General features: G+C 35.4%; 1 protein-coding gene across 1 annotated transcript; it reads left to right on the forward strand.

The window, feature by feature from the left end:
• Positions 1-1112: 1112 nt before the first annotated feature.
• Positions 1113-19983, forward strand: LOC128548753 (sushi, von Willebrand factor type A, EGF and pentraxin domain-containing protein 1-like). Its single transcript, XM_053524162.1, has 13 exons — positions 1113-1225; positions 7104-7242; positions 8548-8678; positions 9001-9174; positions 11930-12121; positions 12465-12725; positions 13008-13226; positions 14994-15180; positions 16019-16122; positions 16612-17112; positions 18254-18415; positions 18996-19362; positions 19665-19983. Exons 3-13 carry the CDS (start codon positions 8603-8605, stop codon positions 19981-19983), a joined length of 2562 nt encoding a protein of 853 aa, XP_053380137.1. The 5' UTR covers positions 1113-1225; positions 7104-7242; positions 8548-8602.
• The last annotated feature ends 3430 nt before the right edge of the window (positions 19984-23413 follow it).

A 23413-nucleotide genomic window follows, 5' to 3' on the forward strand; every position in this document is an offset into this window, starting at 1 on the left:
TGGTTTTCTAAAGTTAAATATCGCTTATCTTAACATTTTGTTTAAATTTCGTGGGTTTTAAACATCGGCCATAATAACAGGCCATATAACAACTTTCTATCTTTTTGTGGCGGAGGAAGACACCAGGTGCTCTTCCAGACGTTATTTTAGACACTGGTGGGCAGCTTGGTTATACACGTACCTTTCGTAAGCAAACGTGAGAGCTTACATATATGAAATAATTCTACACCCCAGGTGAGGTTTTGAACCACTGATGTGGATTTACTCGGCCGCTTAGGCCACATCCTAACATTTTAGTTCCATAATAATTACTCAACGTAAAGACATGTTTGTCATCACACTAGATGATTTGATAACGGACAATCACAATGTAACACCATACGGCCCTTTCACAGACAGACACTTGGGGTCAAGACCCCCCGTCCTGCTCCGCCCCTGCCAACTGTAAGCCGATATATAGGTGACGATAATAAAACGGGTTTTGTTACAATTTCAGCATATGTCACACTTTTCTACCATCAATGCTCTTTTGAAGGAGAGATCAGCATCTATGAAGCTGACACTGGAAACACTTGCTTGCGCTGGACTCCCATCCCCTCCCGCTTTGTATCGTGCGTGTCATAAACCGGATACAAAAATTAATACGCTTACGACTGTATTAAACCGGATCTTCACTTCCTATGATAAAAGTCCAGGTTTGGTACCCAACTGCGATACCCGCAGTATAAAGCAGGGATCCATTCGCAGGGAAGTGTTCCATACAAGTAAAATTGATCGATTTATGATAGTTATTGATATCTCGTTGGAACCCATTTTATGATCGTCACCTTTGTTCAGTACGTGTTATAATGTTAAATGATATTGGCAAACGGTTGCAGGGGCAGAGGAGGGTGTGTGTATGGGGGGAGGGAAGGTGGTCCTGACCAAAAGTGTATGTGGACCTTGTTATATAAATATGTTTGTGTGCTATGCCTTATTACAGTAATTAAAATTTACAATGTTAAAATCTATGATAGCATCAAATTTCACTAAAGAGGTATCTGCAATATCTTTAGTATTCGCAGTTTTTAAGCCATTTATTTGTTGCAATATCTTTTTTTACTTGTAGATCACCAACTTGTAGATCACCATGGGAGGCAGAAGAGATTCATTTTTTGGTTATTCGTTCGACTTATTGTACATATTGCCCGTATAATTTATTGTAGTGTTTCCGGCAAATGTTTTAGTGAGTCACAATATTTAATATATTTGACATACTTAAATGATCTGAATGTTTTAAACGCCAGAGCATAGATCTATAGGCCTACAATGGTGAATACAAATATGTGAAGAGAACTGCCATATGTAATCAATTTTGTATTGCTATATATCTAAGCATAAGTGTCCAAACAATAACCTGGCAAATTTCCTCTGAAGTTATACTTTTCTGAGCCGGATATGAACCGCTGACCTGAAATTTGATGAGCTTATATATTCTCGTATAGTGCTGAATGCATTTAAGCCGTAAAATAAATTAGGCAAATAATACAAGGACAAAGATATTAGCTGAGATATTTTCTTCTGAAAACAACTAGTAGAGAAACGAAACTGTTACTTTATTTATATCATAAATGAAAATAAATCAACTGACGAGAGCGTGTGCCTTTGCTATTTTCAAGTTTGTAGCATCTTTAACCTATGGATAAAGTTTATTTCAGGTCTTAAAGCGACTAACCCACATATCGTGGTGTCAGATTTTTAAAAATCCAACTTTTGCTATATTCACCTATATGCTGCATATTCGATGTTCTAACAATGTATTTTTCATCAAATCCTGTTGAAAATCGTTGTTTTCCTAATAAATTTAAGATAAAAAACTTTGTCTACAATTTCTGATAAGGGTTTCGCGGTTTATAAAAAAAAACGGAATTTCCTTCAGCAAACATCACGTGATTAGAGCGCAGACGTATAGGTATCGCACAATATTGTGACGTTTTGAAATAAAAACAAACAAAACAATAACATAAAATGAAGTCAGTACACTTAGTACGTTTACGATGCAGTTAGTGATTTCTCGTTTGCCTAGAGCGGTTACGGTATTAGTATTATACTTTTTCGTCGTGAGTTCGATTCCCAGACCCGTTAAATTTTGCCTTTAATTTTTTTCTTCAATACAATTCAATGAAGACAAAACGAGTTAGTAAATCTAGTTCTAGCATGTTCACTAAAATTATATGTCACAATTGACACGTAATTATGGCTAAATACACTCCACCTTTAATATGATCTAATGTTTTTTAAGCTTTCCTGTGATATTTTTAAACCTGTACGAGTTTTATAACAATCTTATACTTCACTTTAATAAAATCATTGCCCGGCCATAATTTTAGGATTGATTGATATATATAGATACTACCAATTTTATACGAAAATAAGAAACAAAACTATAAATTAGAAACCAGAGAAAAACAAACTTACACAAAGTATGTAATGCAAACTGAAAAAAATTGGGGATCGAACTCCCGACGAAAAGGTGTTGTAATAATACGAATACCGTAACTACGGTGTTCCGTTTGGACAATCGTGACTTTTTATTCAATCCTTAACCGCGATGTACGATGGTACGATGACCAAAACGCGATGGTGCGATGGCACGATGATGAAACAACGCTGGTACGATGGTGAAAACGCGCGATGGCACAATGATGAAATCGCAATGATGCGATGGTACGATGGTGAAATGTACGGAATTCCGTTAGGGCCATCGCCTTTGTATGTGTTGATCTGAAACGCGATACTCGATAGTACGATGATGAAAACGCGAAATCACGAAACTACGATAACGAAAACGCGACAACACGATGATGATAACGCGATACTACGATAACGAAAACGCGATAATACGATAGCACGATGATGATAATGCGATATACTATCGCGTTTTCACCATCGTACTGTCGCGTTTTCACCATCGTACTGTCGTATTATCGCGTTTTCGTTATCGTAGTATCGTGATTTCGCAATATCATTATCGTACTATCGCGTTATCACCATCGTACTGTCGCGTTATCACCATCGTACTGTCGCGTTATCACCATCGTACTGTCGCATTATCATCATCGTACTGTCGCGTTATCACCATCGTATTGTCGCGTTATCACCATCGTACTGTCGCGTTATCATTATCGCACCATCGCCTTCCGGTGCGCATGTGCATGCTAAAAATGAGAAGATTAGAAGTTATACTTTTAGAACTACAGCTCCTGCTCTAGCGATAGGGCGATATGCAGATTCGAACGCGGGTGCTAGTGTGTGAAAATCTTGATTTGTATTGATGATCCTCCTATAGCTACAGCTGCTAGTTAGTCAAAAGCAAAAAATAATTAACATTTTTCCATGCTTTTTTAGCTTTCGTCAATTTAAGAGTCATTTACAGAAAACGAATTTAGGGAGACAAAGCGTGTTGGATGTTGAACAGGTTCAGAATGCTGTGCAGATATAATTTTACTGCATTTCTTATTCCTGTAAAATCATAAATAAAATGTCTGAGTAAGGGGGCGTTAACTCACTTTTGGTTGTAAACTGCTTCACTTTTTATTTTATTTTTGCAAAAAATTGCCAGACTTTGATGCATTAAAAAGAAACTATGTGCCATGAAAACTGCAAACAATATTCTTCGAATATTTGCGATGCTCCGATTTCAGTGTTGTTATGCGTCTTACGGAATTCAACATCAATGACCTGAGCTTTACAAGACATGCATTTGCTTTTCAGTGTTGAAATATAAACCATCATATTTGTGAAAATATTCATCATCATGTTTGTGAAAATATTCATGTCAGACCAAAATAAAAACAAACAAAAAACGCCCTGATCATGGTACAATATAACATTCTTTTTTTTCTTGTTATCATATACTATATAGAAAACTCAAACCGATTGACCTGCAGAGTTTTTGCCTAAGTACATATTTGGTTTTAGCTGAAAAAACTTTTTACAACCCATTAGCAAGCAATAGAAATCATTTTTAATTTCAACAGAGCTTAAATAACAAGATAAATAGAAACCAGAACACTGGAGAGGAAATTCTTCTGGGCACCGGAAGGCGATAGTACGATGATGATAACGCGATAGTACGATGGTGATAACGCGACAGTACGATGACGATAATGCGACAGTACGATGATGATAACGCGACAGTACGATGGTGATAACGCGATAGTACGATAATGATATTGCGAAATCACGATACTACAATAACGAAAATGCGATAATACGATAGTACGATGGTGAAAACGCGACAGTACGATGATGAAAACGCGATAGTGTATCGCATTATCATCATCGTACTATCGTATTATCGCGTTTTCGTTATCGTAGTATCGCGTTATCATCATCGTGCTGTCGCGTTTTCGTTATCGTGGTTTCGTGATTTCGCGTTTTCATCATCGTACTATCGAGTATCGCGTTTCAGATCAATACATTCAAAGGCGATGGCCCTAACGGAATTCCGTAGAAATGTCGATGTAATATCGCGTTTTCATCATCGTACCATCGCGTTTTCACCATCGTATCATCGCGTTTTCATCATCGTACAATCGCGTTTTCACCATCGTGCCATCGCGTTTTCATCATCGTACCATCGCATTATCACCATCGTACCATCGCGTTTTCACCATCGTAACATCGCCTTCCGGTGGTCATGCGCAGTGGTACAGTATTTGTATCAGTAAAATACAGGCTTGATACAATATCATTTTCACGTTGCACTATGTACCTTCTACAAGAACAGGAATAGGCTGAGTTTGAAAAGTATCATGTGACTATTACACCTAGCTTTTTATTAACTTTCATGCATACATAAAATACAAAGGACGTGGCCTTGACGATTTTACACAGTTTTAATGAACTGAACACTTTGTAAAACATTTTGATAAACAGCAGAATCTAAAATGGTAAATTTCGTCTCACAAAATACGCTGAGATACATTCATCTATTGTTGACAAAAATACAGGTGCACGGAACTATGCATTTCTAACCGGAAGGTGATGGTGCGATGGTGAAAATGCGATGGTACGATTGTGAAAACGCGAAAGTACGATAGTGAAACCACGATGGTGATAACGCGATGGCACGATGATGAAAACGCGATGGTACGATGGTGAAAACGCGATGGTACGATGGTGATAACACGATGGCACGATGGTGAAAACGCGACGGTACGATGGTGATAACGCGAAGGTACGATGGTGAAAACGCGATGGTATGATGGTGATAACACGATGGCACGATGGTGAAAACGCGACGGTACGATGGTGATAACGCGATGGCACGATGGTGAAAACGCGATGGTACGATGGTGAAAACGCGATGGCACGAAGGTACGATGATGAAAACGCGATGGCACGATGGGACGATGGTGAAAACGCGATAGTACGATGATGTAAACGCGATATTACATCGACATTTCACCATCATACCATCGCGATTTCATCATCGTGCCATCGCGTTTTCACCATCGTACCATCGCGTTTTCACCATCGTACCATCGCGTTTTCATCATCGTGCCATCGCGTTATCACCATCGTGGTTTCACTATCGTACTTTCGCGTTTTCACAATCGTACCATCGCATTTTCACCATCGCACCATCACCTTCCGGTTAGAAATGCGTAGTTCCGTGCACCTGTATTTTTGTCAACAATAGATGAATGTATCTCAGCGTATTTTGTGAGAAGAAATTTACCATTTTAGATTCTGCTGTTTATCAAAATGTTTTACAAAGTGTTCAGTTCATTAAAACTGTGTAAAATCGTCAAGGCCACGTCCTTTGTATTTTATGTATGCATGAAAGTTAATAAAAAGCTAGGTGTAATAGTCACATGATACTTTTCAAACTCAGCCTATTCCTGTTCTTGTAGAAGGTACATAGTGCAACGTGAAAATGATATTGTATCAAGCCTGTATTTTACTGATACAAATACTGTACCACTGCGCATGACCACCGGAAGGCGATGTTACGATGGTGAAAACGCGATGGTACGATGGTGATAATGCGATGGTACGATGATGAAAACGCGATGGCACGATGGTGAAAACGCGATTGTACGATGATGAAAACGCGATGATACGATGGTGAAAACGCGATGGTACGATGATGAAAACGCGATATTACATCGACATTTCACCATCGTACCATCGCATCATTGCGATTTCATCATTGTGCCATCGCGCGTTTTCACCATCGTACCAGCGTTGTTTCATCATCGTGCCATCGCACCATCGCACCATCGCGTTTTCGTCATCGTACCATCGTGCATCATGGTTTAGTATTAAATAAAATGTCACGATTGTCCAAACGGAGCACGTACGTAACCGCTCGGACAAGAAGAATCACTGACTAAACGGTAAACTTAGTGTATTGACTTGATTTTATGTTATTGTTTTGTTTACACTTCTGAACGCCACTTCTGAACGCCATAATACTCTGCGCTACCTATAGTTCGGTTTTGAGGTGAGCGATGTTTGTGTACTTCTAATAATGGAACGGTCCGTTATTTAGGTAGTGTTGTTCAGTACGATAGTGGTTCTTACCTAAATAAGGCAAAGTAAATCATGCTGACTTCCCTAATCGGTAGACGAGTATATAAATTGAACCATCAAACTACATGCGAACTTTTGGTTTGCTGCCCACGTGATGATAGCGTTTAAAAATACTGTCGCGTCTTGTTCTATATTTATCAATGTTTACAAAATAAAGCGTTGTAACGGTTTATAAAAGGTCATGAGAAATACTGCAAAAATCGAATGTTTCCGTAATTCTGGAAACAATAAACTGGTCAACCATTATATTTCAGGTAAATATATGAAACAGTGGCGGCATTTTGCCTTTCGGTGATAAATCATTTTAAAAATTACAAATCACAATGTGTGGGTTAGTCGCTTTACAAACCTACATTATGAAATGTAATTGACCATAAGACTACAAGACTTAAGTTTATCTCCAGAAAGATGCCTGTATTTTAAGCTGTTATTACAGCATGTTGAGTTATTGTCAGTTTTATATTTTTATTCTTTCCAACAAATTTTGTACTAACTGATTATAAACCTAAATTAATATACAGGACTCACCGACCCCCCAGTGCCTCCAGTGTATAAAAACTATCCAGAAAGCGGAGCGGTATATACGGCCTTAAGCCAGGAAAAGTCTGTGAAGGTCACGTGGGAGGAACCAAAAGCAGAAGACGACGAAGGAGTAGTTAGGTATGCACAAACTGTTGGTAAGTTAAATTTCATCAATTGAATTAAACTCCATATGAAGGAGAAGAGATGCAAGAGTATAATATTACACAATTACCGAATGACTTGCCAGTCAATCAATACTACTATAGTTTTTTAACGTTTTAATGGCAAGCTATTGAATTAGAAATTTGTTTCAAATTTTGGCTTTAGCCCAGCAAACATGTGTATATAGGTATGCACAAACTGTTGGTAAGTTAAATTTCATCAATTGAAATAAACTCCATATGAAGGAGAAGAGATGCAAGTGTATAATATTACACAATTACCGAATGACTTGCCAGTCAATCAATACTACTATAGTTTTTTAACGTTTTAATGGCAAGCTATTGAATTAGAAATTTGTTTCAAATTTTGGCTTTAGCCCTGCAAACATGTGTATATAGACCAGTCATAAAGCGCAAAATATGGTCCGATGATTTATACGTGGAAGAAATGAATTATTACATGTTGATATCTTGTTCGGACATGTGGCGATTAAAGACTACATATTCATTATAAATGATATTTTTAAAAATTATGTTATTAATTGTTAACTGAGATTAGGTTTAAATTTGAGGAATACGGTCAATATATTCTTGTGTAATGACATTTCCTTGCAGTTCATATTAACATCAAACATTAAATAAATTATATGAAACAATGTACATTGTTGAAATGTCATCACTGGCTTAAAGCTAATCACTTGAGTATTGCCACTTGACTGATTACAAAAGTGTTTGAAATATCATACAGCAGGATTTGATAAAAAAATATTTATTGTTGATGCAGAGTGTTTTAAATTCCAAGCAATATTTCAATATTAGTAAATCATATGCATATTTAGATATATAATGTTGTGATATTCACTAAATTTGTATTCATCAAATGCACTTACAACAACAACAACAACAACACTGATTTATAAAATTCATTAACTGTCGCAGTATAGCAATATTTTTATTTCGGTATAGTTATATCTCCTGGTCCTTGAGGATCATTCAGTCAATTCATTGTGACTGTATGGTTTATAAAATTCCGCTTGTGCTGGGGCATCACTATCTCTCATGAACAGAATCAGTGAATTCAAGTCTGCTATTATTTTGCATGATATCCTTCCAAGAGATCTTTAGTCTCCATTTATATACTCAATACTTTAGCGGGACAATTAGAAAGCAATACATTCCCTACACTCATTTGTACGGTTAAAACATTATAACATCATTAAATTTGGCCCTTAAAAATAAAATATCGCATAATTCATAAAGATATTTTTGCTTATCTTTTTAGCGAAACCCAAACATACTACAGTGGTGATGAATTCGATGGTAGTCCGGGCGGACTAATGTATACAGTTACATATACTGCAAAAGACAGTCATGATCTCACAGCAACATGCAGCTTTACATTTACTGTGAAATGTAAGCTGCACCATTACATTTAATCATAATAACAAATCGCTGAATAATCAATAAACAAGTATACATAAGATAAGTTATTGATTTTGGAAATTCTTGTATCACAGTAAATGGGGTTTAAAGCAACTAAAGTTTTGTTAGTCGTAAGCTGCCCTACACTTTGTTGTCGCTTTGTCATCTTTTCGTCTTATTGCCAACACGTATAAAATGCCTCAACTGATTCAATAGCAATAAATATAATACTGATTTATGAACAACACATACTTCGCTTCCCAAGAAAATACGTATTTTCATTTCAATAGTTTGCTCGATCTATTTTGATTAGATATAACATGCGACACTCGAGATCCGCCAATGCACGGACGTCAAGATTGTTCACATGGATATATCTATGGATCAGTGTGTGTTGTGGAATGCTATGATGGATACGAAGTTGTTGATGGTGATACAGCTACTTGCTTGGAAAACCAAACCTGGGATTATACACCAGTTTGTCAGAGTATTTATATAAAGTTCTTACAAATTTTCATAAGGCAGATTTATAAATACATATAGGCTTGAAATACTATAAATCATAACTTTAATATAATCGGTTTATGTTCAAAGCTATATTTCTCGGATGAAACTCAATTTCTCGGATGAATCTCACTCAAAGTTAGTCGGTCGTGAAGTGTGACCTTAACTATCACCTATTTATCCGTTAGTTTAATTTGATTTTAAAGCTTAGATAATCTCACGGAACAATAAAATATACTAAGGTGTGTATATACCTAACTTTGTTTCCAGCGTAGTGAATAATGTGTTAAGTAAAACTCGGTGATAATTGGACTCATCGGGGCCACAAAAAAGAGTTCTTTATTATATCCGAGGTGCGCTATATCCATATAAATGAACTTTATAACGAGCATCTATCGTGTTGCGAACTATTAACTGAGCCATTGTTGATGTGTACCTACGTGTTTATATTCATTAATAAACGATTTCATATTAGGTGATTTTTATTTATTCCAGTTCAGTTTTTAGCTCACCAGAGCACAAAGTGATCGCTCACCGTCCGGCGTCCGTCCGTCATCCGGCGTCCCTCCGTCCACACTTTCCTTTAAACAACATCTCCTCCTAAACCACCAGACCAATTTTGATGAAACTTCACAGAGATGTTCCTTTGATAGTCTTCTTTAAAATCTTTTCAGAGAATTGAATTCCATACAGAACTCTGGTTGCCATGGCAACCGAAAAGAAAAAAAAATCTGCTTGTCCAAAACCACAGGTTCTAGGGCTTTTATATTTGGTATGTAGCATCATCTAGTGGTTCTCTACCAAGATTGCTCAAATTATCTCCCTAGGGTTAATTATGGCCCCCCGCCCTGGGGATCACATGGTTTACATAGACTTATATTGGGAAAACTTTGAAAATCTTCTTGTCCAAAACCACAGGGCCTAGGGCTTTGATATTTAGTATGTAGCATCATCTAGTGGTCCTCTACCAAGACTGTTCAAATTATGCCCCTAGGTTCCAATATGGCCCCGCCCTTGGGCTCTCATGGTTTATATAGATTTATATAAGGAAAACTTTGAAAATGTTCTTTTACAAAACCACATGGCCTAGAGCTTTGATATTCGGTATGTAGCATTGTGTAATAGTCTTTTACCAAGATTGCTCAATTATCCCCTTGGGTGTAAACTGACCCCACGGGGAGGGGAGAGTGTGGGGGGGGGGGGGAAGGTGGGGCACCTGGTTTAAATAGACTTGTATAGGGAAATCCTTTCAAACATTGTCCCAAACCATAAGGCACAGAGCTTAGATATTTAGTATGTGGCATGCTCTAGTGGTTCTCCACCAAGATTGTTCAAATCATGATCCTGGTGTCAATATATGCCACGCCCGAGGGGTCCCTTGTTTTACATTGACTTATATAGGAACAATGTATTATGAAAATGTGAAGTTGTGTACCCACACCCAGTCACCCCCATTCCCCACTCCACACATTTTTTTTCTTCATTTTTTCTTTTTTTTTTTAAACCTTAAATCTTCCATGAATATCTATCAACATGCAAAGTTGTATGCTCTCCCCACCTCGCTCCTCCACCCAGTCACCCAGACCACCCCGATTATGCACCCCCAGTTTTTTTTTTCATTTTTCATTTTCCATCAATTTTTATTATCAACATGTGGAGTTTTGTATCCTCACCCGGTCACACATCCCCACTTCCAAAAAAAGGTTTTTTTCATTCCTTTGCCGGATATATTTCTTTGCCATTCCTCACCATAAACTCATCCCTACATTTATTTAGTAGAAACATTTATCTGTTCAAGCAAGCAAATAAATTCAGGTGAGCGATATAGGGCCATCATGGCCCTCTTGTTCAGTATTCGTAACAACCGAAAAGCCGAAAACATAGAATTTATATTTCTGTCGGTTATTTTTACCCCCGTCTGAAGAGTATATCTACCGTCAAGGGAAATAATTGCTTTGATAAATTTGGAAATTGTATTCAGATGATTATCTACCTTGTCATAAAACACATGACTAATTACAAAAGTTATGATAGCTTTATTGCACTTAATTAAAGTTTAAAATTAACATATATGACAATTAAAAATGCGCTGGTAGGTAATCTACCACCCAATGACAAGAAGAGGTGACGACGTATTTTTTCATATATTAGTGTATGTTAGAGAAAAAGGCGTTTTAATAAAATGTTGTAATCATTCAAAATACACATGCATGGATCACGAAATAAATATAACGTAATCAAACATTTAGCAACGAAATTATTAATTTGCATACCGTAGTGTGTCACCACTGGCAGCGAATTTAGAATTACCCACTAAGTTTTTTGTAAACAAGTGAAATGTCCTGTTGGGACATGGAAATAGGTTCCTTACTGTGGGACTGACTTTGTGAAAATTGCTGATCAGAAGATTTTTACCTTACTTTGTACATAGTTACATCTTGTAGTAACTAATATTCCATGGTACACACAAACTCTAAATTGCGGTATGCCCGCACACATACTACGTTTAACGATAATATTGTAGACTTTATCTTTTACATGACAAAGAAATAATTTATTTCACTATTCAGGTTTACTTTTCATATGGTACCAGAATCACTTCCAATTGACAAGATAATACAAATGTAGCTTCGAGAAACTAGTGAAAATGCTGAAAATATTTCACTGAAGTGAAAACATGTATTACATCTTACCAGTATTTCTATGAAGTATATAATTCACTTGTTTATTTTTGGAAGAGACTGTTTGCATGCCACCATTCAATTTAACAAATGGAAAAGTTGAATGTGACGACGAGTCGTATCGTTTCCAAAGCGTTTGCTTATTTGAATGCGACAGTGGATTTTCATTGAGTTTGAATAGCCCTAAAAGAATGGAATGTCAAGCAGATAAGACATGGTCAGTAGTGGTCACTAGTGTTGCGTGTACAGGTATGTAGTGTTAGCAATTACATAGGTCTCAGTATAGGCAAAAACGTTTTTCATATTGTTCTTTTTTGTTGTGTTTAACGTCAGACTAATACAACTATAGGTCAAATGGCGGCTCTCCTATTTTTATGATGGCGTAAAACACCGGGTGCCTCTCATTGCATTATTTCGAGCACGAGCGGGTACTTGGGTAGAACCACTGATCTTCCGTATGCCGGTTGCATTTATTAGAAAGTGTGAATTTATAAAGGTAAATTAAAAGTGTGTTGTATTGTATTTATGTTGCTACGAATAATAATAATAATAGCGTATGTGTACATGCATAATTGTATATAATTTACCCTAGATAATGAGCCTCCAAAAATAGAATGTTTGTCGCCACAACTAGTTTACGCCGATCGAGGTGGTTTCACAACATCTGTTACCTGGGAAGAGCCGTCGGCTACAGACAATGTAGATCCCGATCCAGTCATAAGAAAACTATCGAATATTTCCCAAGGAGATATACTATCGGAGGGTTATCATTATATTATATATGAAGCTTCTGATAAGGAAGGGAATACTTTACCAGCGTTTTCAAAATGTACCATCACTTTGGAAGTAAAAGGTACACTTTCAGCTCAATGAAAATTGTGTAAATTGTTAAAACGACCAGCTATGATATTAATACGTTGAAAATGTAGACAGTTTTATTCTGTTTAATGCTATATTGTTTGTCTCTCAGACAGGCACGCCAGGAACTAAAGGTGTAACAGTAAAAATGTACCATATTTCTATTTCGATTTGAATTTCTTGGATAAAGTATGTATAATTCGACTAAATGTGTACACGTACAAAACTATGTATACATATATATCTTTTTGTTTTATCGTTTTCAATACTTTTTTAGTAATAAAGTGTTCTGCTAGCCCCGTAGATGCATTAGAAAAACCTCGGTTTATTAATTACAACTGCAGCGACACAATATATTATGATGGTGTGTCTTGTGACATTGGATGTGAATTAGATCTCCCAATCAATGGCTCAGATATTATGTCATGTGAAAGAAGTGGAACAATCGACAAAGGTGTATGGGTTTGGGGTTTCGAGACGCAACCATTTTGTGAAGGTACTGCTTTTTGTGTTATTAAGTGTTCGGATCAAGTAGTAGAGGTTTTCTAGAGAAGAAGTTGCTGAAATGTGTTAAACATTTTTAATAACACATGAACGTTTCAGCAAAATCGAATGGTGCAAAGACATCATGACCTCTACCCATTTGTGAAATGAGTATACATATTTTTTATCAAACGGCCGAATATTATCAGTAAAGATACAGAGGTTTAGATATTTTGACTTTTCACTGATATATTTGTCAAATATCAAACCCAAGTACAGAGCACCCCAACACTGTCAGAGAGCCATGCATTACAAAGTAGGCCAGCAACAAAAAGTAACTACAACGGAAAAATATAGCAGACGGGTTGCTTCTAAAATCCAACAACATGTACACATGCAAAACAAAATGGACAAAGGGTAGAAAAAAGGGTGGTGGTCTTGGGGAAAGTGGAAAAGGCAATGATAAATATTCAATAGGGAAAACACACCGCAAACCAGCCACAGCAGCGCAAACACGTATGTACATACGACACTCACAGAGAGAGAAAGAGAGAGAGAGAGAGAGAGCACGCAAGCAGGAAAGAAACAACAACAAAAACAATAAGGCACCAGTAGGATTTTTTTCTATGTTCATTTTTGCTATATTTTCAGGTATTTTATGCTACTGATTATTCCGTAAAATGTCTTTGAAATACCTTTTACTTAACAGTCAGTCTAATTAACTTCATAATGAAAGTATCAGACAGTAATTTACAAAGGAACATCATATCATATTTGGGATACATACAAAGAATTTTTATATATTTTACGTACTATCAGTAGTTAGAAAAAATGGTTTAGTCTAAGTTATCTATGCTTTAACTATTTAAAAAAAAGAGAAGAAGCAATCTATAAATTATCTCTGTTGCTTACTTACTTACTTATTTACTGTATCGTAGGGGCGTTAAAAGTTTTGTAAAGTGTACTAATTTTCGTTTCGAACAAATTCGTAAAGTAATTATAGCGTTAAACTTACCGTTCCCTATAAAGATACAACAGACTAGGTTTTGAGGTAAATATTGCTGAATAGTCAGCTGAATATATTCTAATTTTATTGTACATTTCACGTTTTGCAAAATTTTCAAATTCAAAGTAATTTTAACACTGTCGAAACCATGTTTGAGATCAAATACATGTATAAGTTAAAACGCTGCTATATTTCAAATAAGTAAAACGTTCATTAATTCTTACCCGGAGTAATAAGATTACTATTTAAACAGTATGAAAAATGTTTTGCTCTCTAAAAATAGTGTGCAATCAAAGTATCTGTTATATAGGGGTATATATATATATTTTTAACGCAGCAACCTCTTTAGGAAACCTAACTTAAAAATACGTTCTGAACTATGCAGTTATATACCGTAACGTGTTATAGAATTCAAAAATGAAAGAATCACTCAAGTAGAGGTAACCAAACACATAACATGAACCGTAATCATTAAACTTGGTCAGAAGCATCCTTGAATGAACTTCTCTCAAGTAAGAGACCGCTAAACATAAAGCAAAAAAATTAATCGTGTTTAGTTTGCTGATAAAAATCACTTTTTCTTCCTCGATGGCTGTGAACTCACCTTGCTCACTGTTATATATGTTAGGAAGCAATCCACATAGCATTCGAAATGTCAGTTATTCACAGCATCTGGTGCATCTTTTCACCATTAAAGCTTGTAAATCTGATAATGTCTATAGTGTGTATATTTGACTTCAAAGCCGAGAAAATATGTTTGTGTCTATGTTTCAGTGGTTACCTGTCCGCCGTTAGATCCTCCAGATAATGGGGCTTTTACAACAGATTCAGTAAATGCCAGGCCACTTCATGTCATGTTGTGTAAACAAGGTTACGACGTCCCAAGTGTTGGCACCGAAGCTTTCCAAGGAAGATTAGCCTGTCAAGACAGTGCCGTTGTCTTCCTTTCCAGACTGTATAAGTAGGCATTATTTGTAATGCTTAAGTTCATTTTTTGTTATGTAGGTAATATATTTCAAAATGAGCTAAAGTCCATTTTTACAGTTGAACTGTTCACCCTGCTTGGGTAGACGTCTGGTGACTTGCTGAAAGTCACTGGTTCTAATCTGGTTCCTGAAGTAAAACCCCAAAGAACTGGAACACCTGTAACAAGAAGTATCTTTAAAAAATATACATATCTTTAAAAAAGATGCATGGCCGCATTAGTCAATGCGTGCACACTTTAAACTACGAAACGTGCATGCACTCGGCAGTTTTACATACGATCGGGTATTTATAAAGCGAAACAAAATGTAGTTTTTAAATTAAAACGTTCATGTTATTTTTAATGTAGAACATAATTTACTGAACACATATTTTACATCATAATTATATTAATCATAAGCTAGAAACTTTGACAAAACAATAAAACTGAAAAAAGGGTTTGTGGGGGGGGGGGGGGGGGGGGGGGGGGGGGCGAAAAGTTAGGGTGGAGGGGGCCATTTTTGAAATCGTCAATCGATACGAAATGACCAAAATGGGGACGAGTTGACTGGGGGACAAGTTGACTAGGGGACGAGTTGTCTGGAAATCGTTCACGGTTTACGGGAGATCATTCTGTATCAGAATGGCACAGGGGATTCAGGTTTATGACGTTTTACAAGCTATTGCCACAGGAGCCTTGCAACGGATTATACTCTCTAACAATACGGCCCAGAACACATGCACACCCCTTAAGAAAATATTATCTATTCCATTTGGAAACCTCCGCCAATCAAAATGTACTGTTTTTATTAGCTGTTAAATTACCTTCATCCCAGATATAAACAGGAAGTAAAGATGAAATCAATACCGGCCGCCTGCGGCCGAAACAATAATGCAGATGTTAGATTGGAAGGTTGTACGGGGGATAAACTGTTTTTCAGTATATATTTGTATACCTAAAAAAGGAATATATGGTATATAAAAAAACAAAAATTTGTCCCATTTTCAATTCATGTAATTATGTAATTTTCTTTCGTATATTGCTGTCAATTGCTAATTATTTGGTCATGGTACATTTTTTTTGTATTATATTACAACTGTGAATAATACGCGCTGGTAAATTGTAACAAATGTCAACGTTAAACATATTAAACGAAAACTTGTCATTGCGTTGCTATTCAGACATGAGCAATTCTTATCTGTAAGAGAGTCAATCTATCAAATTTGTCTCAAACTTTGTTTAGATAAAGGTGAATTAAGTAAGATATTTTATCATTGTTTTGTGCATCTTTCAGTCTATCATGCCGAGTCAAAGTTAAGTAACATTTTTTTATATGTTTATTTTCAATATGTTTATACGTAACAAATGGCAAATCATTTTCTGTTTTATTATCATTTTGCATGTTTATCGCTATATTTTATTATCCAGAGACGGTATTTTCTAAGACGAGACTGCCAGCGGAACTTATCTATTCAGGGGACGGCAATAATGAAACAATCCAAGAAATAATCAGAGAACAAGTTCTTGTTTATCTGCATGGTGTAATAGAAGATGTTGACAAATCAATTTGTCCAGATCCAGACACTTGTACAACTGAAAATATTGTTGTTGTGTGCGGTGCGAATTCCGGAAGAAGACGTAAGAGAGATATAGGTCACAGTATTCACAAACGCCAAGATGGTACCTTTAACGTGACATTTGATATCATGGTAGTTTTTGATGCAGGCAACAAGACAGCTGAAACACATTATCTTGACATTCTAGAATTCTTTGACAACGTCAAAGAATTGATAGAAGTATATATAAACGAAGGAAAGTTTGATATTCTAAATTCAACCATATCCGCCGATGCTTTCAAGTCAGATGCTTCACCGGAATTCGTATGTTCTGATTCAGGATACAAATTTGAGTTTGGAAGTTTGAATTGTAGTAAGTTATGTTTACTCCAATGTTTTTGGTTTTATCCAAACCAACATCAACTTGTGATATTCTGTCATTGGTTTCAGGTCAAAATGGGAATATCTGACTCGAGAGCAACTCTACCGAGTAACCGCATGAACTGTTATCCGAGAGCCGGATATTCTCTCCCGTACCTTACCAGTGATAGAATCATTTCATCTTGAAAGTACGTAATTCTGAGCATGCAATATTCTACAAATTCTGGTAAAACTAAAATCAAACGAAAGATTTTGTCTGTAGTACTGTTTCTTCTTGTAGCATATTTAAATAAAACAAGGGAAATAATCAGGAAAGACGTTATGGGATTTCAAAGGCAAACAGCGATGTGAAGTTCTGGTTTTGTTTTATCGTTGCAGCCTAATGTTATGCGTGTTCCGTACAATAACGTTTAATGAAACGAAAACAATACTATAAGGAACAAAACAGGGCTATTATTCATATATTATTTATCCGTTTTTATGTAAAACAATAATTACTGCACAAAACGACAACATAAATGTTATTCGTAATACTTCATTTAGAGCGTGAGAGTCAATTTACACCCTAGATGTAAGATAAAGTTTTCCAGCACCGGCGAAACCTCAAGAAACTCCCGTCCTGTAAGAAATAAACAAATTAATAAGATACATCTAAAACCATTTCGCTAACTTCAAATGTATTTATTAATCCATTTAAGTTTGAATTATTATTCTCTGTTTTAACGGATAGCACATAAACATTTATATATGCTGATATTTTGGTCAACAAATTAACCACTACCATTCCGACTGATCTGAGGTTTGAAAAGCATTTGAGTGAGTTTTTATTATATAACGTGTGTGTATGTTTTCCCGTTTTTCATCAATTATATATATTAATAGTAAAAATATGTGCTTAGGCTCTGGGAACCTCGGAATTTGAAATAGTAATGTTGTATTACAAAATGTTATAATAAAGGAACATATCTCAATTTAATATTATGAGGAAGTGTAATGCATTGCTTTATGGCAAGTTTAAATCTTACAGGCAAGAATCTTCATATTATTACAGAACCTCATTATTAAAAAAAATATGTGAATTATTAATTACAGATCATTTTACTATAGAAACATATTTGATTTTTGTATTACAGAACCATGTCCCAGGGGAACTTACCTGCATTCAACAACAGAAACATGTACATATTGCAATATCGGTGAGTACATGGACCATGAAGCTGCGACAACATGCGATGCTTGTCCCTATGGATATAGCACACTGTATGAAGGATCAAAGAACAAAACAGCTTGCATAAGTAAGTATTACAAGCAAAGTTATTTGTAATCTAATTCCGTCATATGCAGTATGCTTCGATCCAAAATAACTGATAAAACATGAAAGAAGATCTTGCAGCAGTATAGAATGTAACCTAGCAAAACAATATCAGACTCGGTTAGACGGAGTATGTTCATAATGGTAACAAAAGGTTCAACACGCTTCATGTCCCCCAGTATTGCCTTGAGCGTACATTATTTACTAAAATTCATTGAATTTACTCAATGATCAAAAAGGTCATGATATATAACAACACTGAGTAAAAACGCGGTATGTTTAAAGTGAGAATCGTTTAATTAAAAGTATAGGTTAGGGTTATAATATGAATGACCCTGTTCGATAGAACTTTTTAAAAAAAGCTTGATTTTTCTTGTCAATATTGCTAAGTCGAAGTCGTTCGAAATTTCATACATAAATTGGGAGATCAGTAGATGTTCCACACAAGAGGCTTTTTTAATAAAGTCAAACTACACCAGTTCAAAATAATAAAACAAACTAGTCTGAAAAGAAGTTGCTTAATGTTAATCACAAACTCACAACGAATTTATTTTATATTTTAGAGCTCTGCAGTCCTGGTTTTGTGTCAAGAACATCTGTGGAACCATGTTTTGCTTGTCCAGTCGGTACTTACCAGCCTTATCTAGGTCAGACAAGCTGCGAGACATGTCCATATGGCACCGCAACCAACGGCACAAATAGTATCTCTGTGGAAGAATGCGGGGCGTTTGATATTTTTATAGGCAGATTAGAAGAACAATCCGAAATTGGCACCTTTGATATAAAAGATTCAGCAGTCCTTGCGTTAGCATTATGGCTCAGACCAGTTAACCTTGACAATTTTCGTCTGTCAATATACATCAGCGACACATTTGGCGTTTTGATAAATATGACATTTATTGACTATGTTAATGTTGTATTTGGATCTAGGTAAGTAAGAACAGTTTAAGTTGCAAACAACACAACTAATTAACAGATATTATGATTTATAAGCTGTTAAATATTCGACTTCAACTGAAGAAACAAATGCATGCTATTGTATAAGCTGTATTTTTCAGGTAACACAAAGAATCACCTACTATAATTTATAAGCAGAGTAGTTCATTTATCGGAAGTCGGAAGAAAATTGTCTAAAATACGTTTAGCAAAATTTGTAATTATCATTTGAGTGCTTCATAATAACTTTACGTAAATTTGTAAACAGTTTCATAAAGCCGAATTACTTTTTACAGTTCTTACAATACAAGTGAGTTTACGTTGGAAAAAGACCAGTGGACACATATTGCATGCAGTTTCGATACTACGTCAGGCAGTATGCAGTTTTATGGTGGTGGAAAATTAATAATAAGTGAAACGCAAGCAATAATATACCCCTTAAGAACAATATCACGAGGAACCGTGGAGATGGAAAATCTATCCAAAGGCAAGTACATTTATGCAGATTTACAGTTCACGTATACAATAGTAATGATAAGCTTTCAGTCATTTACAAAGACATCAGAAAGTATTAGAAGAATAAATAAGAAATTAATAAGAACACTTGCAGTTTGAATACTTCATATTCTAATCATAACTATAAGTGACATATTACCAAGACGTAAAATAATGGCCGTTTCAAAATATTTCAAATAGAAAATGCTCATTATTACAAGATGAAAGCTATTATTTTGCGAGGTAACAGACACGTAACGTCATTTTGAAGCAGCAATGTTTGTAGCGTTTCTAGGGTACTTTCTTCATTATTTAAGCATTATTATACCATTACGCATCAGATCAGAGACGTGGTAATGATTTTATTTTCAGAAGAATGAATATACAAACACATTTAGTTTGTTTGAAACGTTGTGGTAAATTTCACATTAGCTTCCGGTTGGGCATGCGCACAAACAAATGTTAAGGTATACTACCTCCTTAATAGTACTGTTGTTTGTGTTTTTAAATTTTAGGTATATATACATCTGGCGTCAACCTGTACAATCGAAGTATAGGCCAGGCAGATGTACATTCCATGATTCAGTCGTGTGCGGCGACAACAACGGACAGGATATTCTCAATGACGGATATGCTACAAAATCTCGTTCGGGGAAGTTCTGTGATTTTGCCGACGACATGCGACCGTTAGTAAAATATAAATGCACTTAACAAAATTCCTAACGCCCCCTCACTATTTTGACAATATCTTCCATATTTATAGCAGAATACACCCGCTTAAGAAAAAATGTTGTTAATGAATATCAAAACTGCAGTAAATTGTAAACAGTGATATCATTTTCTATATTTAAGGACTTTTCTAATTTTTATAAAATCACAAATATACAAATAATATTTTTTTTTATTAAACGAGCAAATGTCATTTTTAAGGATACAGAGATAATAGGGTTATTATAATAGGAGCTGGATCTAGGATGATGTATTCGGCTCTCGTGGAATTTGCCAGATTGAATCTCACGAGGCGCGCAAGCGCCGAGTGTGATCCGTCGTTGCAAAATCCACGAGAGCCGAAGACAAAGTCCCAGATCTAGCTACTGTTGTAATGACCCTTTAGTTATGTACCTACACCTTTTTGTTTGTTGTTTTGTTATCGAACAATATTGTAATTGTTTGTCGATGTGAAAATAGAAATGAGTAAAGTTTATATGTGCGCTATTTATTGTGTCAGGTCATGCAAATTAAATGAAAGTAGTCCGGCAACATACAATACAAAAGGTACAATACGGGATTCTTTTCTGCCTGTTCATATTTACTTGTGAAATACAAGCAGTATTTTGACACAACTTATATAGGTATATAATAAATTGGATTATCATATGGTCATATAATATAATAGATAAAAATTTTCTTTTAAACTATGGCGGAACAGAAAAAGTCATTTTGTTTTTACCATGATTTCTCCTGCTTTATAACAAAATTTTATTGGATTGTGAATTCTAGATATTAATGCGTGTTTTTATGATTTTTAGTGGGTTGTGGCCACAAAAAGTCTAACATTATATCAGGGCATAGTTAGATTATGTTTGCACTTTCTCTTTCTGAATATGTAGAAAACGTTATAGAGTATGTTATAACTTTTCAGCAGTAAATAAAGCTACAAAAGGATGTTTGTTAAATTCAGTTAAATATTAATGAAAGGACATATTAATGATTTGAAAAATTGCTGCATTTAATTTTACATGTTTGACTTGTTTTTGTTTGACATAAACTGACTGAAATTAAACAAATTTAAAGTAGTAAAAAATACCGATACATTTTGTAGTAATCGTCAAACACCATATCCCATTTATTAATGTTCATCTTAATAATTTATTAATTATATCTTTATGTACATACTTGAACTGCAGCAAGTGACGAGTGTGAGACAGGAGTATGTGGTATTCATAAGTGTATTAACAAAGTCGATGGATTTGAATGCATTTGTCAAAATGGAATGACAGGTCGCCTGTGCGACATACCACCAGATTACTGTCTAGATAATGACTGTGTGAATGGAGATTGTGTTTCCGGCAATGGGACATATAAATGCAACTGTAAAGATGGATACTCTGGTGCATTCTGCAGTAAATCACCAGGTGAATACCTAGCTTACTATATGTTCTTTTGAACCGAAGGATCATGTCTGATATTTACAAAAACAAGAAGCAAATACATGTATATCTTCATAAACTTCCCAATCGAAAATTCTATGATTGCTCAAAGGCAAAACAAAACAAAATAGATTTGTGTCCATAGGACACAGATGCCCCACATACTGCTCAATCCTCTAAATTGCAAAGTGTTTAGTATAGATCATCTTCACATGAAGGAGGTTCGACTAAAAGTTTGAAGTATATTGTATTCCGATAAGGTTGTGCATCTGAGCAACTTTGAATCCATTCCTTCAAAAAGTGTATGAGGAGTTGAACACACTAAATTTCTTCACTATGACCTATTTTGTGAAATTAACAAAGGACAAAATTCTAGAAAAAAAATAGCCACAGAAAAAAATCCATTATTTATGGACATATGCACATCAAGGTCCTTTATCCGTGAAACAAGCATATCCTTTCAGTAGTATTTGAGGAGTTAGACACACAAATTTTTATATATATATTCTATATAGCAAAATTATCAAAGAGCCATACATCAAGTTTGTTCATCTGTGAAAGTTTGAAGCAAATCAGGCTTACAATGTTGGAGGTGTTAGACACACAAGATTTTTCTCTATATTCTATATAGAAAACTATCAAAGGGTCATAACTGCGGTCACAGCAAAAGTTTCTTCTTTTCTGGTCATCTGCACATAAAGCGTGTTCATCTGTAAAAGTTTTAAGCAAATCAGGCTAATAGTGTTGGGGCATAATAATCTCCGTTGAGTTATTGCTATACAAATATTTATTCATTCATTCATAGTAAACGGGGGATGGTCAGAATGGCAGGAGTGGAGCAGCTGCTCTGTGACATGCGGTGATGGAAAACGTGACCGAAGTAGGAAATGTAATGATCCTTTACCAGGATTCATGGGCTTAGATTGTGAAGGAAATGAAACGGAAATGGAGGCATGTAACGTTGACATATGTCCATGTATGTTACTTGAACTATCCATCTGTTTTAAATAGATTTCTGAAACATATTCGAAATTTTACAAGGCATATTCAAAGGTTTGGCTACAAATGAATGTACATCTAGACACGTTCTACTGCAAGATTAGAAATACAGAACTTCAGTTTATCCAGATTTCTGTTACAAATGTATATTTTTAATCGAACATGCAATGCATTTACATATTTTATTTTAAAATACGAGGGGCGTTTAGTAAATACATTGAAAAGATCAGTGCATTACAGATCAGTGTCCAGTTTCATCAATACATCATGATTAATATTTGAACAGTTTTTATATATTCGTAGGAAGGTGTAGAAAATGCATTTAATGGCAAGAAACAAACCACCATTTAATTTAATTAAAAGTTGTATTTGTTAATTTTGCTTGATATGACAGCGTCATA

The sequence above is a fragment of the Mercenaria mercenaria genome, chromosome 15 (genome assembly GCF_021730395.1).
Source record: "Mercenaria mercenaria strain notata chromosome 15, MADL_Memer_1, whole genome shotgun sequence".
Classification (NCBI taxonomy): domain Eukaryota; kingdom Metazoa; phylum Mollusca; class Bivalvia; order Venerida; family Veneridae; genus Mercenaria; species Mercenaria mercenaria.

What these genes read in the sequence shown, in the direction of transcription:
- LOC128548753 (XM_053524162.1), top strand. Translation starts at nt 8,603, where the DNA reads ATGTATACAGTTACATATACTGCAAAAGACAGTCATGATCTCACAGCA. An exon ending in TTATACACCAGTTTGTCAGA is followed by an intron (nt 9,175 to 11,929) that starts GTATTTATATAA and finishes TATTTTTGGAAG; the next exon opens with AGACTGTTTGCATGCCACCA. An exon ending in TTCCTTTCCAGACTGTATAA is followed by an intron (nt 15,181 to 16,018) that starts GTAGGCATTATT and finishes CCTTCATCCCAG; the next exon opens with ATATAAACAGGAAGTAAAGA.